At 38.4% G+C, this 17,574-nt stretch overlaps 7 protein-coding genes across 7 annotated transcripts in view; 5 read left to right on the top strand and 2 right to left on the bottom strand.

Annotated features, from left to right (window-relative positions):
- The window catches only part of BATDEDRAFT_28329 (uncharacterized protein), a gene marked incomplete at both ends in the record, with an annotated part of 2,928 nt that extends 2,220 nt beyond the window's left edge, over window positions 1-708 (top strand). Inside the window, 2 exons of the mRNA XM_006682565.1 lie at window positions 277-357; window positions 623-708. Of these exons, the coding sequence (XP_006682628.1) occupies window positions 277-357; window positions 623-708 (167 nt within the window). The remainder of the gene's footprint in view (window positions 1-276; window positions 358-622) is intronic.
- An 803-nt stretch (window positions 709-1,511) lies between these two features.
- BATDEDRAFT_92381 (uncharacterized protein) lies at window positions 1,512-2,099 on the bottom strand (the record flags this gene model as incomplete). Its single annotated transcript, XM_006682680.1, has 1 exon — window positions 1,512-2,099. The coding sequence occupies one exon, from the start codon at window positions 2,097-2,099 to the stop codon at window positions 1,512-1,514; it is 588 nt and encodes a 195-aa protein (XP_006682743.1).
- A 3,736-nt stretch (window positions 2,100-5,835) lies between these two features.
- Window positions 5,836-7,029, top strand: BATDEDRAFT_28331 (uncharacterized protein; the record flags this gene model as incomplete). Its single annotated transcript, XM_006682566.1, has 1 exon — window positions 5,836-7,029. The coding sequence occupies one exon, from the start codon at window positions 5,836-5,838 to the stop codon at window positions 7,027-7,029; it is 1,194 nt and encodes a 397-aa protein (XP_006682629.1).
- A 499-nt stretch (window positions 7,030-7,528) lies between these two features.
- On the bottom strand, window positions 7,529-8,089 carry BATDEDRAFT_5343 (uncharacterized protein; the record flags this gene model as incomplete). Its single annotated transcript, XM_006682490.1, has 1 exon — window positions 7,529-8,089. A coding segment is annotated over one exon (561 nt), but the record flags the coding sequence as incomplete, so codon positions are not given.
- Window positions 8,090-10,540: 2,451 nt separating this feature from the next.
- BATDEDRAFT_92494 (uncharacterized protein) lies at window positions 10,541-10,810 on the top strand (the record flags this gene model as incomplete). Its single annotated transcript, XM_006682633.1, has 1 exon — window positions 10,541-10,810. One exon carries the CDS (start codon window positions 10,541-10,543, stop codon window positions 10,808-10,810), a length of 270 nt encoding a protein of 89 aa, XP_006682696.1.
- Window positions 10,811-11,595: 785 nt separating this feature from the next.
- BATDEDRAFT_28333 (uncharacterized protein) lies at window positions 11,596-14,034 on the top strand (the record flags this gene model as incomplete). Its single annotated transcript, XM_006682567.1, has 6 exons — window positions 11,596-11,741; window positions 12,158-12,252; window positions 12,403-12,629; window positions 12,766-12,790; window positions 12,943-13,602; window positions 13,943-14,034. 6 exons carry the CDS (start codon window positions 11,596-11,598, stop codon window positions 14,032-14,034), a joined length of 1,245 nt encoding a protein of 414 aa, XP_006682630.1.
- Window positions 14,035-15,735: 1,701 nt separating this feature from the next.
- On the top strand, window positions 15,736-17,574 carry BATDEDRAFT_28334 (uncharacterized protein; the record flags this gene model as incomplete). The annotated part of the gene is made up of 2 exons (XM_006682568.1): window positions 15,736-16,503; window positions 16,567-17,574. 2 exons carry the CDS (start codon window positions 15,736-15,738, stop codon window positions 17,572-17,574), a joined length of 1,776 nt encoding a protein of 591 aa, XP_006682631.1.

The following is a 17,574-nucleotide window of genomic DNA, read 5'->3' on the forward strand; positions in this document are numbered from 1 at the left end:
GACAATCCGATTCTGATTAGTTCTAAAACCAGAACTCACATTGCAACCACAAACCAAATGCGTTCAATATCAATCACAATCATCATGGACGAATGTATCAAAGTATGTCGTCAACTTTTGAATATTTTAGCAGTCTTGCTTAAAACAAGTGGTATCATCCAGTGCACTACGTATACTACTCATGGTCATTGACAACTGATTGTGTAGTAATAGTGTTAGTGTATTGTGAGCAAAGTATTGATGATGGAATAACATACATTTTGGTTATGATACTAGAAACACACAAACTTCAAATAACCACGCAACTATATGTTCAAACTCTGCTCCAAATATATGTTGTTGTATACAGCAAACCTGGTAAAATGTTATATTTTGTCATGGCTGCATTGTTCCGAGACATAATTCGAGGCTTGTTACAACGGGTTACCGGATTTGATATCCAATAGATTTGATAAAAGTGTTGCAATTGACATTTATGTTTGTGAATAACAATATTTTGGAATCAACTCGTTCAATTTGGAAATCAGTTGGATTTCTTGCTGATATCAATATCAATGTCAGTTCAACTCAATTGATTGGAGTAGCACTCGAGTGCTTGCAGTATTGACTTTGGTTCAAACAGTGATTCACAGTGACACACTGATTATCATTTCAGTGAAATATGATACAGAAATGATCATTCCCAAAACAAGGAATCTGAATGACTGAAATACTGCGCTTATTATGCTGATAATCCAATACATGAATTTTGTCCAAATTTTACAGAGCTTTGTGATTTGTATAAATTGTAATAGTAGATAAGATACAGTAAATATAATATAGTATAGTATGTAACTGCAACTGTTACTAGTTATCACAAGAAACCAAATCAAAAGTGTAATGAAAGTTGCACAGTAATCCAAAATCAACAGACTTGGTCTTTTCAGGAATAGTGAAAAGGTATAATAAAGTAATTAAAAAGTCAAAATAGTTTAAAAAGTTGTTTATTGATAAAAAATATCTTGGCTGACATAGTAATTGGTTGTTTGTGGCTTGTAACACAAACAAGTATAATGCTTGATAATAAGCAGTTGTAACCAAAAGTAACTATCCAATGGTATCGATTCCTGTGGTTGGCCATGTCAATGTAATGTCATTATGTTACCCGCTAGTGGTTGCACGAATCCCAAAAATGAGGATAATGGAGTCGAGACATATGGCTTAGTAGTGATGAAGAGTTTAATTTGAAGATTCAAAGTGTGTGCTACTAGAATTGGTTTTGCCACAGGTTACCGCTTAAAAGTATGTCTGGATATTCCAACACAGTATGATCAAGTCATTAGTCTAATACACTATGGTTTGGCAATACACGATGTTTATTGAATGAATGGAATTGGATGCATGACAAATGACAAGTAAACCAACATGCAATACACGCTGCATTATAGTATATTCTAGATGAAACTGTTGATGGCCCACTTTGAACTGCAGCAATGTGACGAGTCTGATTGAAAAGTTGCATCATGCTCGGATTATGACAATTCTTCTATAAAATGATTAAAGAAATAATGGAAGCATTGAGTATATCCGGGAACTGTTCCCAGTAAGGAATCACTAGCCATCAATGTTCTAGTCGCCAAGTTATGTATAAGCGTTTTCTTGAGCTCCTTTTCTTGATGAATCCTACTCCAAGCTATCCTAACACGGTCCTCCAAATCTTCTTCAAGTTTTTCAAGTTTTTTTTGATGCAGATTATACTCAGCTTCAGCATTATCCAACAACTGACCCGGAGTTTGTTTCAGAGACTCGAATTTTTGCACCGTTTCAAGAACCACTTTTCTTTGAATACTGGTGTTATGACGTATGCCTTCAAATCTGTCCACCATTTTTTCAATTCTAGCCCGAGTTTTTGCAATTTCTTCGATCAACGACACTTGGGTAGTACCGAATGGACTGCAATATTTCATAAGCCCATCTTCTGTAGGAAATTCTGGAGAGTCAGATCCACCAGCTGAAGTGCTAGCTCCAGCATTTGTGGCCGAACTGGGGTAAACTGGACCAGCTGTAGTAACTGAGCAGACAGCAAGGATTGATGACAGTACAGCAATTGATAGTTTCATTGTATTGGTTGGTTGAGCAAGTTGTAATGAATGTCATTCAACACGTCGGTTTTGGATTGTATTTATACTCATTATTAGATTGATAATATTAAAAGCATATTCCTTGAATAGCCGCTCTAAGGAATCTGTGTCATTGGGGGTTTGCATTAATTTACTGCTATGAATGTCAGGGTAACTTTAAAAGGCCTCCCTTTATACAATCGCCCATTGCTTAATTTGGCATCCGATATCAAGATTGGTGACCAGAGTATATTGCCGCACTATGATGCCGCTACATAGCACATTCCAGGTGATATCATTACATGACGATACACAAGCAATGTTGTACATCCACTCCAATTATGTTGCAAACACTCGAGATCTCGCCTGTTCGACAACACATTATCACCAATACAATAGTATGTGACATGATCATATTGCACCAATCGACCAGTATACGATCACTGGATACACCACACGTTGGTGTTTACCACTGTATATGTGTGGTGTATATTGGTTATAGTCCATGATAACGAGTTTATGCATACTGCTTACACCACACACATCAAACCAGTTCAGTGCTATGCAAGTGCTGCGGTTTGACCAAATCGCAATCACACACGCATACGCATAGCAGTTATCACATATTGTCGACTGTCTAACTCGTTGACATTCAAACCGTGCCATCACTAGTCACAATATAATGGTTGACTGACTTGTTTGATTGACCTGACATTGACACTTTGCAAACCTCGACTTGATTCATCAACTTGGATATTCATATAATATTGGGTCTGTATCATCACGTTGGACTCGTTATCAAACACCTTGATGTGTCCATGCAACACAAACTCGATATACACACATTGGTTACTGTTTAACATGAATGGGTCGATCATCAATATCAGACAATGCAACTGTATTAGTTGTATGATACAATCAATCATGGTTGGTTCATCACCATCAAATATCAAATGTTGATCACGTATACATTGATTTGTAATTGCATGGTCCGTTGGCAATACACACTATGATATGATTGACAAGTTGTTGATTTGCAGTAATCAGATGTGCATCACCTGTAACATTGGATGCAATTGACGAGTTGTAACCGCCAGTCAACAATCATCGATATATTGGTGATTGTATTGACTACATGATTGGTATTGATTAGCTGTCATGATCGATTGGTGGACAATACAATACACATTGATTATGACGTGTTGCAACTAGTTGATATATGCAGACTCGACTGATGATCGAGTATATGTTGATGTGTAACTCTGCCACTGTTGGTTTGGATCGGTCATTACTACCGCTTGTATATGCAATGTATTCATGTGTGATGTATTGAATGTATCAGATGGTGTCATGAAATGTTGAACAATATATTGTCATGTCGCATCAAATCGCACCACATTTAGAATGCAATCATTGATTTGTTGGTTTAATGATCGACTCGACTCACATTCGACTGTAATGGCCACAAATATGCATTGCTGATTGACACGCATATATCGATATGTATCAGACTTGAACATGGTGTATATCAGTTGCATATACCAACCACTGATGCAATTGATGATGATCGATTATTCAATCAATTGGATATCAACGGCAATTTCAGTTCATTACCACATGGATACTTGCAGTTGTGACTTGTATTCATTCAGTAATATTGTTGTATGTCGTGACTTGATACAACATACATCATGATATGTTGGACAATTGTATTGCAATACGGTCAATGGCATGCTGGTGATTTGTTGTACTGCCTGACTGCATCTATGGGTCGATCAGTGTCAATCAGTAATGCATTTGTATTGGTCATGACTTGTGTGCAGTGATCTGGCAGTATCGTGATGTATGATACCATGATCAATGCAAAACACCATTTGATCAAACACGGTAATTGTGATTGTGATTACAATCTAGAACTGGATGTGGAATACAATCACAACCAGAATTGGTAGGATATTGGGTGACTTTGTGAACAATAGCCATTGTTGGTAGTTCAACCATCAACATCAACGTGCAGTGTCGATATGATGTTTGGTGTTGATGTTGTGTTGATATTCCAACAACACTGAATATCGCAAATCAGGTCAACATTGACTCATATGATAATAATCCATGAACAGTCGGTTGTACCAAACTGTTGTATCAAACTGTTGTACAAACATATTGACATTCGATCGATCGGAGCAACAATCAATCACTCCAATGTGTTGTTGGATATACAAACTATAACCCACATGGTGACTGATGTTGTAACACATGTCGTAACACAACATTGAATCAATCAAACTGCAATTACACACTCCATCATATGTCGCATGTGTTGGCATGTCAAGTGTGATGATATCGAGTCAAAACAGTCGATTGGCATAGTAATCCATCAACACTCGAGTCGGTTGATCAGCCAAATAGTTTAAATCTGCAGTAAGATTAAATCAGGATACTCAACATGTATCGAGTTGATGACGTAGCAAATATTACTGGCTGTTGTCTGATGATATATTATAGAGTTGGATTTGTAAAGTGAACACTGCTGGTAATTGAACTGCAGTATCTAGCATATTGCTTTGAATACTTTTGACTCCAAGTGCTTGATTGCGATTGCAATTGCAGGTGCGGGTGCACTTATAAACCAAATGTGTTTTGAACGATTCATACACTCCATTCATATCTGTTTTACCCCACTTGCTCAATACATGTGAAATGAATGCAATTATCGGTATATCAGTCACTGATCCTGTGCTACAAGCCATGTGTATATTTATTGCATGTATTACATCATATCTCATTCCGATTGTTGGGCTAGTTCATCTATTTTGGTCTCCATTTGATACTCCATTTGGCATTCCATTGTTTCATTGATGCTGTAAAGTCGAAACATTGTTTTGGAGTCTGTTGAAAATGGATTCTGGATAGCATTGTCAGTCTACAGCCATCAGACACCGTTTCCTGAACCAACCTGCTCCATTATGCTTATCAATTGATTTTGATACTAGTACTATATAGTAGCATATCTACCACACCAAGTTTGGCACATGCAAAGCAAACTGATTGGCAAGACAATGACTTTGTATAGCTATAAAATCATGCATGGCGAATATGCAATTCAATCTGATGCAACTTTACTTGTCGAAGCTCGAGTGATGTCCTATATGACCAATAGGATCACATCAGGACATACTCATTCAACCCTAATCCTGACCATGTCATTCTCAGCAATCCCTGTGATCTGATGTGGTTTAGTAGCAAGCAGCCAATCTTGAGTTTAGGGAGGAAAATCCCTTGACAACATCACACCAAAATCAATCAGTTTATCCCATATGCTCTGGTTGTCGAATGTCAATGTTTCAAGACACAAAAAGCATATGTTGACTGAATGGTATATTAGTCAGGTCTTGGAGTTGCCCGTTAGTGTACAGGATTCAGTGAATGGTAGCCGCCCTTTGGTCAAATACAACTTTGTGTAGACTCGATTACTAAACTTGGGATAAATAGATGGGACGACACAGTCCGGTTCAATTGTGAGGCGTGTTGTAACCTTTCATATAGTTTGTGACAACCACAAAACTTTCGTGTAATTACTAAAATAGTTTATCCATGTGGACAATGCTTTGACAACAAACTCCACTGTTACTCCTCGTCGAGTATAAAACATGCAAGCAGTCCCATTTTGAAAACTATACCGACACTGAAATCAATATACTAGAGCCGATTAGCACATTTCAAACAATACAGAATAATGAAACTTGTTCAATGGAGTATTGTTCTTGGGTTTTCTAGCATGGCTCTTGCAGCCACTCCTGCTATTAATTCAGAACATGAATCTCACTTGCAGCGTCGTGCACTAGAATTACCAGAACAAGATATGCATCTGTTTGCTCGCTCGCCTATACCAGTAATCCCAACAGCACAAGGAATAGCGGATGGAGGAACTTTGTCGGGAATACAGCAAAACCCAACAAACGCTGTGCCTGAAAATTCAGGTCAATCAATTTGGAATCCAAAGTTAAAAGCACGATTAGACGGTCTGGTAAATATAGGAGACAAAGCAAAAGAATCCATAGCTCAGGCTGAACGAAATATGGGCAGTTCGGGTCAGCCACTTTTGAATTCACAACAAAAAGCAAGTTTAGAAAAAATAGCACTGGATGGGCGGGAACTAAAACAGTTCATGAACCGCGCCGAGCAATCGGAAGTCTATTCAAAATATCCCCCAGACAGTATAAAATTTTCACATCTGGATAAGGTGTCAAGAGATTGGTTAAAAGAGTTGGAAGGTAGAACAAAGAAACTAGAAAAAACTGTGAACAGAGCCATTCAGAAGGTGCCCAAATCAAATCAACATCCAGGTGGTTCGGGCCAAGTACCTCAGAAAAAGGGGCTATGGAATCGTATGAAGGAAGGTGTTACAGGAGTATTCAAGGGAAAAGGTGATCCGAATCAACAACCAGGTGGTTCTGACCAAGTACCCCAGAGAAAGGGAGCATGGGGTCGTATGAAGGAAGGTGTTACAGGAGTATTCAAGGGAAAAGGTGATCCGAATCAACAACCAGGTGGTTCTGACCAAGTACCCCAGAGAAAGGGAGCATGGGGTCGTATGAAGGAAGGTGTTACAGGAGTATTCAAGGGAAAAGGTGATCCGAATCAACAACCAGTACCGAGTATGACAAAAGGTGAAAAGAAAGCTGCCAAAGATCAGCGTATGGAACAAAAGAAAGCTGCCAAAGCTGCCAAAGATGAGCGCATAGATCAAAAGTACGATCCCAAAATTCAGCGTTTGAAGGAAAAGCAAGCTGTCAGAGCCGAGATGATGACACAAAAGAAAGCGCAGCTTACGGCTGCTATGGCACAAAAGAAAGCGCAGCTTACGGCTGCTATGGCACAAAAGAAAGTGCAACTTTCTACAACTTTTGGGAAAATGATGGGAAAGTAACAGATTTTAAGCTCAAATGACGATCCTAAATTAATAATAATAAAATTAGACTATTAGATTCAAACAAGAGTGTTGTATCTGTGTTTGAATAGTGATGTTTAACTGCCATGAATCAATATCGATCATTTGTAAAAATCAGCTTGTTTTTAATAAACTGTAAACCAACTTGCACTACACGAATGATAATGTCGTGCCTGCAAGTGTAGTGCGACTGCCAGATGACAGTATACTATTAGTCTATTGACACTAACCAAATAATCATTACCAATACCAATACAAACTGTTTACATTTTTACAATATACTTTCATTTAATAAATTGTAAAAGCCATTACTAAACTTGAGCATTTAGTCTTGGTCACAGCTTTTTCCAACATAGATGCAGCAAATGTCCATGCGAGTGCATCCAGAAGTAGGTTTAGGACCACGAGTAGTGGTCAAAGGTGGAGGTGAACCGCTACCACATTCTGCTGGAACAGAGAAATCGTTTGTGTAATCTGCTGCATTTACTCCCAGACCACGTTTGGCGAATCCCTTCCAAATCTCGCACTTGTTGGCCCCATTATAATAGGCTGCATCGGACGCAATAATGGCATCACGAGCATTGACCAAGCTAGGACTGCATGGCTGATGCATCAATCCACCCATCACATTCTGCATAGCAACAATGTTGCCAGCCTTGCCCTTGGCATCGTAGAGATTGGTAGAAAATCCACTCTTGGTGACCAAGTTCCAGTAAACTTCCCAAAGCATGGCTGCCCACACTTCACCAGCCTCGTGCAGCTCTGTGCGGGTTTTAAGGTCGCCATATGTCAAAGGGTTGATTTTCATGTCCGTAGTGTAAGGATGCGAGCGAATACCTTTGAGTTTATTAATAACATACGCTCCAAGGATAACTGGCGTGTCGGCTTTGTCGGATTCTTTGGCTGTTACAATTATGGCAAATATGTCGGACCAACCTTTGCTCATACCTCTAGTTTCATGGCCCGACATGCACAAAGGCGCCAAAGATCCACCTGTCAAACGAGTCGAAACACCATGACCATATTCGTGCAATTGAATCAATTGAATGAATCATGCCAATCATGACAGTGATTGTTGATTATATTGACTGATTGTGTACAATTGATTGATACAAGTGATATGGATGCATCATTCGGTGTTGTTGAATCAGATCATTGCTTGATTCTGTCAATGTGATCAAATGGATTACTACAAAACTGGACATGTTCAAGTTGAATCAAGTATTGAATCGAGTATTGGATTGATATTTACATAACCACAATTACAACCACAATTGTAATCAGCACAGTCTGAGTATTAGACATTTGAACATCACATATCGAGTCGTGGATAAATGCGAGTTGGCATATTGGACTGTTTTTGTAGTTTATTAATGATTTGATTCACGACTATTTGAATTCAAGGCTCAATATGGATTACAACTGGATTGTCGTTGTTTCCATTTGGGATGACAAATCTGTCAATGTGTTGATTGGTTGCTAGTCCATTGACCAAATAATAATCAATTCCACCAGCAATAGTGTCCGTCACATTCGAGTTGTTGGGAAATACTTTTGACAGTTTTGGTTAGATTGAACAGTCTGGTTTAGTCAAGTAAACCAATATCTCCATAAACATGTGCTGTAAAGTTGTTTCATTTGGAAAACCGCATGACGAAACAGATTCCAATACATTGGTCAATATTGATGAGACAACATTGCGTATGAGTTTTTGAAGAGACAAATGTTGTGATGGAAAGCAGTTTGTGAATGTCCATTTGAATAGTATTTTTTGACCAACAGCAAAGTAAAAGCAAGTTCAAGGTCGAACGACTCCATCAATATTCCAGCCTTTTGAGTGATTAATAAGATTCCATATTTTGCTGGGTTTCCAAGTTGTCCAATCGATGATTTTTGTCAGACATTTCTTGAGTAACAGTTTAAAACCATTTCTAATCAGATCTGAATGGTCGCTTCAAAAACAACGAGTCATATCTGACATGGAATTGTTTGATAGACAGTATTGTAGTAGATCTGCTCGAGTGGGTTCAATGTTGTTTAGACATTGTGTTTTTAGATCATCAATCGACACACACAGCGCACCAACAAGACCATCACATTCCGTTACAAGAACATGTTTCAAGGTCTCATTGTTCATGTTGTTTGGCAACCCAATAACGAGTAAATCCAGAAATTCATGGAATTCATGGAATTCACAGAGTTTGGCTGGAATAAGTAGAAAGTCACTTTTCAAGACCTGAAAGACTACCGAGTTCAACAGGACTTGAAATTCCTCCAACAAAAAGATGGTTTGATGCAATGATAAATCGCATGCTTAATGACAACCAACTCAGCGATGCTTTGATTAAAAGTCTCCATAAACTTGTGTCTTGTAATTACTGTTGAGCATCATCAAGAAACAACAGTTTTACTTTTTCCAATTCTATCCGTTGTTGTTTGGAACAATCAATGCATTTCCAACAAAAGTGTCGTGCAATGTTGTCCAACAAATCCAAATGACATTTGTTTGAGACTATGTTGATACATATTAATGAATATAGGTTTTGCAGAATCAGATGAACAAGTCAATATGACAAACCGATACTCAAACCAAGTATACGAGTTTGTCAAGTTGATCAGGTCTTTTGAGATGATTTGTAGAAACATTGATACCATTGATCTGGATAGTTTTCTTGAAAGAATTGTATGAACCAGTGATTGTTGGGTTTGAGCCAACATCATTCTTGGATTTGATGATGAGTGGACTGGATCAAACAGTCCCATTTGCTACAAGTGCAGCAAGCGAGTCCCATGCGTTGTAGTTGATCTCGACTTGATCCATCACAGAGTGGATATTCAGTTAGTGTATCGACCAAAAGTGATCCTGTCTTGTAATCTGCGACCAAGCCAACAGGTTCTATTGCTGAACAACAGCCTGTTGTTGACTTGGTCGCAACCACCATCATTGAGACAACTAAAAGGCTTGTTGGTATTCCAGTCGACCATCAACTTCTTACTTTCCACTTTGTTGTTGATGGAGTGGAAACCAGCTACAACTCTTGGAACTCCATTACTGTTCTTGGACTAGATTGAACCACTGGAACTGATCCACTCATCAAATCCAATACATTATGCTTGGTCAAACTCTGTATCATCAACACTAGACACTGTAATGGACATGAACTCACTTTACAAACCACTCTTGTGAACCTTGTCCAGTCAATACACTTGTATGATGAACACAACTATTGTGTGTCCAACATTCAATCAAAACCATTCATCTGGATCAAACCATCATGAACATCGACATCAAAGACATTGACACAATCCCTAATGTTTTGTATTCAAAAGTCTATTCTGGCAACATACAAATCGGAATAGAAATGTCAATCGACAGACTGACAACTACACAATATTGTCATGATCGGTGTCAGTGGATGTGAACAACAACCTGCTATGGTTTGTGTCGATATTGTGTATTTGACTGTTTTATCGACCTGATTTCAGTGCAATGATTGACAAGTTGGCACAGTTTGCACCTGACAAAAAGACGGACAAGAATCAATCAGTGTTTGAATACCAATCTGAAAGACTGATCCAGTGTTTGATTTCTGCTCGTATATTTGTTCTGAAAACACTCCGTGAAACAAATCCCGATCTCAAGCCTTTTACATGGCTATGCATTCAAACAAGTATACAAACTGGTGTACTCTTTTGTAAAATATTCAAACATCTATCTGAGCTTCTTGGTCTGCGTTTGGTAAAGTCTATCAAGAGTTGAAATCATGGTTCCTAAAAGACAGTCGTGTTATATTTGACGAATCGCAACATATGCCAAGTCTTTTAAAGTCGGACTATCGTTCAACAACAATCCACCAACATTGCTGAACAATTTGATTTTCCTCGGTCGCTGTTTTCGTTTTTAACCACAACTATTATCCAAGATGACTTCAACAATATATGGTGCGGAACACAAATGCGGATCTGCATTATGGACTTGACATACTCTGCTGCTGGACTCAAACCAGATAATATATCGATATTCACCGACTTCAACTACTTGAAACCATCTGATATTTTCAAACTACTATCGATGTGTCAAAAAATATTGATATTCAAGAAATCTCAGTCTCTTCAAGGTCGTCCAAGACTCGTTACATCATTTTTACACAAATTGATTGACTCGACTGATATCAATGATTGTTATTGCGGCTATATACAGGAAATGACGTCAAAATCTGGCATGTATTTGCCTCATTCATTATTTCACTGTTTCTGGAAGGACCGAATTGACTGGAGTATCAAACTCATTGAAAATACCGACTATTGTGTTGTTGAAACTAGATTGGTATTGGAGATACTTGTCCATCCACCTATTGATCCAAACCTCAGATCTGATTGCTTCCCTTGTGTATTTTGTTAAACAGTCATACACACTACTTGTTTGAACGTATTAGTTTGCAGCAACTATTGCAACTATTACAACTGCTACCCATATTATTGTTATCAAGTTTCGAGATCAACTCGTTTTACATTTCCATTTCGTGACACCCTACAACACCAATAATGAATTCACTGTGGTCCCGTCTCAACATCCTATCGGCTCTTTCTCCAAAACAGTCTTGCCGTAGTGTGCAAAACACTATTCCCCAACCAACCAATGCTTGTGAAAATGCACCACACCTTGCCGAAGCAAGCATGAATCCAGAAAGGTATGCAGTACAGTATTTGTATTATAGTTGTGCATCTGAATATTGTATTTTGGTTACACAACACATTGCTAACATGACTGTTTACTTGCATGTGTATTGTTTACGATTTGATGATTGCATTTACGGTATTTTGGGATGGACTCGAAACGTTGCCGAATTTAATTTTGTTGATTCGACTCCGACTACGCGACTTTGATGGTAATGATTTTGACTGTTTTTGATGCTATCTAATGTCATTGAACGTCATTCGATGTGTATCAATTGTGATTTGTGTTGGTTGGTATGCTGTGCTGGTTGATTATTATTTGGGATTGAATTGGTTGATGCCTAATTTGATTTATGGGACAATGGGTTGAATGCTACTTTAAACTTTTACTGTTGTTTGTGCATAATTTTGTAATGTTGTGATTGACTAGTTCAAATCAGGAAAACATATATACTGATATGTATACATTCAGTCCAATCAGTGCAATCAGTCCAATCAATGATCCAAGAATCCCTGCTTCACCAAGTAAGTGTGTGATTTTTGTATCAATTTCTCACGAGTTTTGGATGTGAATGCATGTATTGTGGATTGTGGATTGTTTAGGCTGTAGTGTGTTGATGGTAACTATACTGATTATATTGACTGATGGATTGTTTTAAAACATTTACATTATAGTCTCGTCCCTGATTGAGGCAGCTAGGATACTGCAGTCTGGAAAGCAATGCGACTCTACAGTATCAACCATATATACTGCAGAGTCCATTGCACCAGATTCAGCAGTGGCTAGCCATTCATCAGGACCCGTTGAGCATTATACCGATGCTCAAGCATCTATGCTGTCATACAGCTATGCTAAACGGGTTTTGGCGTGTGACAAACCGCCTTTTGAAACTCGGTATAAAGTAAGTTGGTTGTATTAGTGTAAATCTTGAGTTTAGCTTTGAAATTGCACAAGCTGTGCTGGATTGATACAATTGTATAGTTATGATTGACTAATGTTTTATTTATTGGTATGTGTCAACTATTTATATTTGACAGGCTGACCAGATGCAGTACACAAGCAGTAAGCTTCCCGGTGAGGTTGATAGATTGAGAATGTGACAGCACATGTCATGACTGAGTGATTGTATCAGTCTCTGTAAGTATGTGCGCGAGTTACAAGTTTCTGGTTCAACAATCGTTGATAACAAAACATCCACTACAGTCAAAAATAAGACCCAATCACGGTACTCAACCAGATCCTGTTCAGTGTTTGCAGTCTCTGCAGTGGTGACTGGACCAAACTCATGATTGCTGAAAACATGGCAAGATCACCACATCAATCAACCAGTACCGTTTACTCGACCACCCAATGCATCCGTGACAAATATGAGGTGTTCTCGATTGATCCAGACAGTGCATCTGCGTCTGATGCAACTCGACTGGTATATGTAGTTGGATCTGTGGGCATGCGATTGATCAACAACGATTTGTCAGTGTACACGCAGACCAACAATTTGCGTGGTATCAGTCCAATCCAAACTACTGGCAGGGCAACTCGAGGTAATATGAACTCGATTGGAAACGTTGATTTTTTCACATTGATGGACGAAATGCGACAAACAGTCAAATACCTCACCATGCAAGCTGTATTCCTGAAAACTGATATGGACGCTGTGACTAGCGCATTTGGTCAGTTGCTGAGCCAAACCAATGACATTGTTGTCATGATGACCAAACACGACAATGTCATTCGATCATTACTGGAACAGATCTTGGTCAAACTGGACTCTGGTTGCTCACCAACACATGCAGTTGTTATACCAGTTGTGGTATTCGAAACCATTTCCACGACTGTAAACATCACCGCAACAGTGACTGTGTTTTGTCCACAAAGTAAATCCAAGTTGTTCATATGCGACAACAGCACGTTGCACACACATGCAGACTGTCGATACGGAATGCCAAGCAACAATCAACTTATTCCGTAATCGTGCAATTGTTGACATACATGCCATTGCGGTTAATGCTGTATCGACTGGTGTTGAACCTTGAATGAATGCTGCAACTCGCATTTGTTTATTGCGTTTTGCATCGAATGCAATGTGCACACTCAATAAACTTTGTGATATTCTGGTCACATTCCGTATCAATCTGCAACGGATTACCAACATGCATACAATCAACAACACGATCAGATTATTAGTACATCAATCTATTGCTGTCAAACTTGTAGTCATGACCCAACTAGGTACAAATCAGGTCAAGTTTGATCCAGAAACTCCAATAAAAAACATCAACCCGACCATTGAGCTGGCTGCTCGTTGACGGTTTGCTGATTATGTGGGTTTATTGTTGATGGGTAAGCGTGTAAACTGTCGTACACGCAATTTATACTGCGAGTTGGTGGTCAAGTCTGACAATCTGCATTCATGAACTTGTGTGCAAGCAGTGTTTTGTTGGATCTCAAACATCCTGCAACTCGCACAGTTGTTTGCACAGTTGCTCGTCTATCAATCCAACTGGATCTGCAACTCTGTCAAGCAAATCCGTAGTGCAGCCTGCTGATGTTGATGTGACTACAATAAACACGAAACTCACCAAAATAACACTTGCTGATCTGATAGGTCAATGAGTGACACTCTAACCATTAATACCAAACAAACAACGTTTTGAATCAACAATCAACTGTCATGACAATGGGTAACATTCGTGGTCATTTGGCATCCATCTCAAACCATCACATCAAACACATTTCCAAAATCGATTGCTGGACAACTCAACTCGGTGCACGAGTCCGCATTACTGTGCCAGAACTGTTAAACATTGGTAATGTGAAATATCATAAACAACGAGATATTTCAGAGACTCATACGCGACGCATATATGTTTGAGGAGATGTATATCGCAGCTATCACTTGTGCAATAACAAGAGACTTTCTCAGCTATGACGTCTAATTCACGGATACGCATAACCGTTATCCACATTCTTATAAAATGATCAATGTTTTCTTTTATCAATAAACAACACAATTAATGTTAAAGATTTTGATTATCGCGCAAGAAGTATAGAGATAGAAAATATAGAAAGAGACTGAGTCTTTCAATTAGTAAAGTATAAGGTAATAATATATAATCTGCCGCTGTAGAAAAGATCGGTCAGAAGAGATCTTGAATGATAATCAGGAAGTAGTCACGCAAATGAAAGTCAACAGAATAAAGAGTTAAACTTAATAGATAATAACGGAATTATGTCAGATGATATTTAGATGATATTTAGAAGATTGATTCAGAGGATATTCAGAGGATGGTTTATTTAGTAAGAAAGTATCTTGGTTTTTATAGTAATTTAGTTAAGGGAGTGAGTGGAGAAAGTGGAGATATAATATCTCCACTTTAAGCTTTGCTTGTAAAGCGGCAATGTTTGATTGCTTCAACAAAGGTCTGATTTCTTTAACAATTAACTCATTGGTTCATTCCTTCATTCTCATCTTTTACTTTTGATATTCCTCCAAAACTATACTACATTAATATGTTGTCATACGTCCAAGAACAACAGTATTGTTGTGGTGTAATATTAGCAACTACACACAACTTGACATGAATGACAATGTTGATATCGAGACTGTCAATGTATTACAATGTATTGGTCAACAGTGACTGCAATCAATGACAATATTGCAGTCAATCCAATCCATGTGTTGATTGGAACAATCCACATCCACTTGTCAGATTCAGCATGTAAATGCATGTTTTGTAACATATTTACCAATCCAACAATTGACTGATTAACAATAATTGAATATTAAAATGTTGAATAAAAGACTCGAATCATTATATGAATGACGTAATCAATTGTTGAGTTGAATTGACACTCGATTGAACAATACAAATAAACACAAAAATGTCTAAACAATATTCAAAGTGTGTGAATTTGTCTCATCACACAATATCGAGTGTTGAATGTGAGACAAATTCACGTCCTATTTGTTCTTTTCTTTTTTTATTTTATTTTCTTTCACAATTACAATGGAAAATAAACATTTCTACATTCAATATCTTGACAATCAGCCAGTCAGGATTGATATTTATATCAATAATGAAAGGACTGCTTTGCGGTCTTTTCCACTTGATAGTGTTGGTGACCTGGTTGTAGCAATCAAGCAAACACTTCCATCGAAACTTGGTGCTATAGACCCTGACAAGCTCACCATCCATTATGTGGTCGATGGTCCAGCCATTGCTGGGAATACTCTGTTGACCTCCATTCAGGAACCAGTTGGTTCTTACGACCATTCACTTGTCATCAAATCAAAAAATGATTCTGGTCAAAGTCTTGTTAATCGTCTTACAGTAGACGGTAAAGCACAAAATTCGATGCTGCCATTTAAGCTTTCTCGCAATCCTCTTGCTTATCTAAATGTTCAATATGTCCGGTTTGGTTATTGTAAATACCTTGCCGATACGTTGGGCGTACAATTGAACTTTGATAATCTCCCTCATCGTGATTATGATGTGAACTCTGATTTTTTTCGTCAGATAATGGGAGCGCTTCTTAAAAAGGGGATTAAGCGTGTGGTATTTGATGAATCACAAAGACACCTTGGACTCATTGAATTCATTGTCAAGGAAGGTGCTAAACGACCTCACTTTATAATAACGGGAACTCCTCCTCATGGAAAAAACGCAATTGATTACGGAGGCAGCGCTTCAGCAAGAATGGCAGGGGTCAATTTATCGGATCTAAGACCTCCGGAAGTTAAACAACTGATACGAGCTATACTCCAAATTGACGACGTAAGCTCCATTTGTGTTCTGAACTTTTGGACTGTCTTTGGTGGCGATCCGTACCTTTAACAGTTCTTTGCAAAAGACATGCTTGCTCAATTGGATGACGATACCAGATCCAAAATTGCTCTTGGCGAGAAATTTCCACAGGATTTACTACATAAGTGTATCGATGAAGCCAGAACAGCTCTTCGGGAAAGAGGCATCAGTGCTGATTTACTCAACGCGATTCCAACAACTGGTGTCAACAGGATGGCTATTCAGCAAGATCTTCAAAAAGATGTTTCTCAACTGGTGAGACGAGGACTCTTGAAAGAGATTCCGTATTTCTCAAGCTCTAAGGAATTTCGAATTTGTTGGACTGACTACAACGAAGGACCTAACATTGTTGAAAAATCTTGGGCTCGATGCCGGGGGTACGCAATGGAAAATATTATTTGTAGCTTTGTAGGAGAGGCTCTTTTTCGTAAACTTGGAAATATTCTTAACCTCCCGAGTAATCGCTATGAATTATATGAATATTTTTACGATGGAACTGATGCCGATATACTTCTTCGTGAAAGGACACCTTCTTTGGGTGATATTGACAAAACTTGGAAGCGGCATTGGGTTGTTTTTAACATCAAAACCAGCAGTGATGCTCTCTTGAATACTGATTCCGTGCAAAAGTTCTCTAGGTTGTGCGAAGCTATTTCTAGGAAGGAAAATGACCTTTTGGATAAGTGTTCATTGATTCTCGTGGCTGCTCAAATAGATGAAGCAACAAAAGAAAAGTTGCTGGTAACCTGGAAAGACTTTGATGTTCTCGGTGTCTACGATTTGGATTATTTATTTAGCAACGTACCTGAACCCGCTGTCAAAACTAAGCATAATTTGCTTGTAGTCGAACGAACGATTGAAAAGGAAATAATTGAAAAGACGCAACACGATACGATTTCTTTGTCTGGTAGATATCGATGCGGCAAGACTACTTTTTTGAAAGAATGTTATGGCGAAGATAATGGTTGTATTTTTGTTGAACTTCCGGAATCCAAGATACAACCGCTTTCCTTGGAATTGAAACGAATTGAATGTAATTAA

The sequence above is a fragment of the Batrachochytrium dendrobatidis genome (genome assembly GCF_000203795.2).
Source record: "Batrachochytrium dendrobatidis JAM81 unplaced genomic scaffold BATDEscaffold_17, whole genome shotgun sequence".
Classification (NCBI taxonomy): domain Eukaryota; kingdom Fungi; phylum Chytridiomycota; class Chytridiomycetes; order Rhizophydiales; genus Batrachochytrium; species Batrachochytrium dendrobatidis.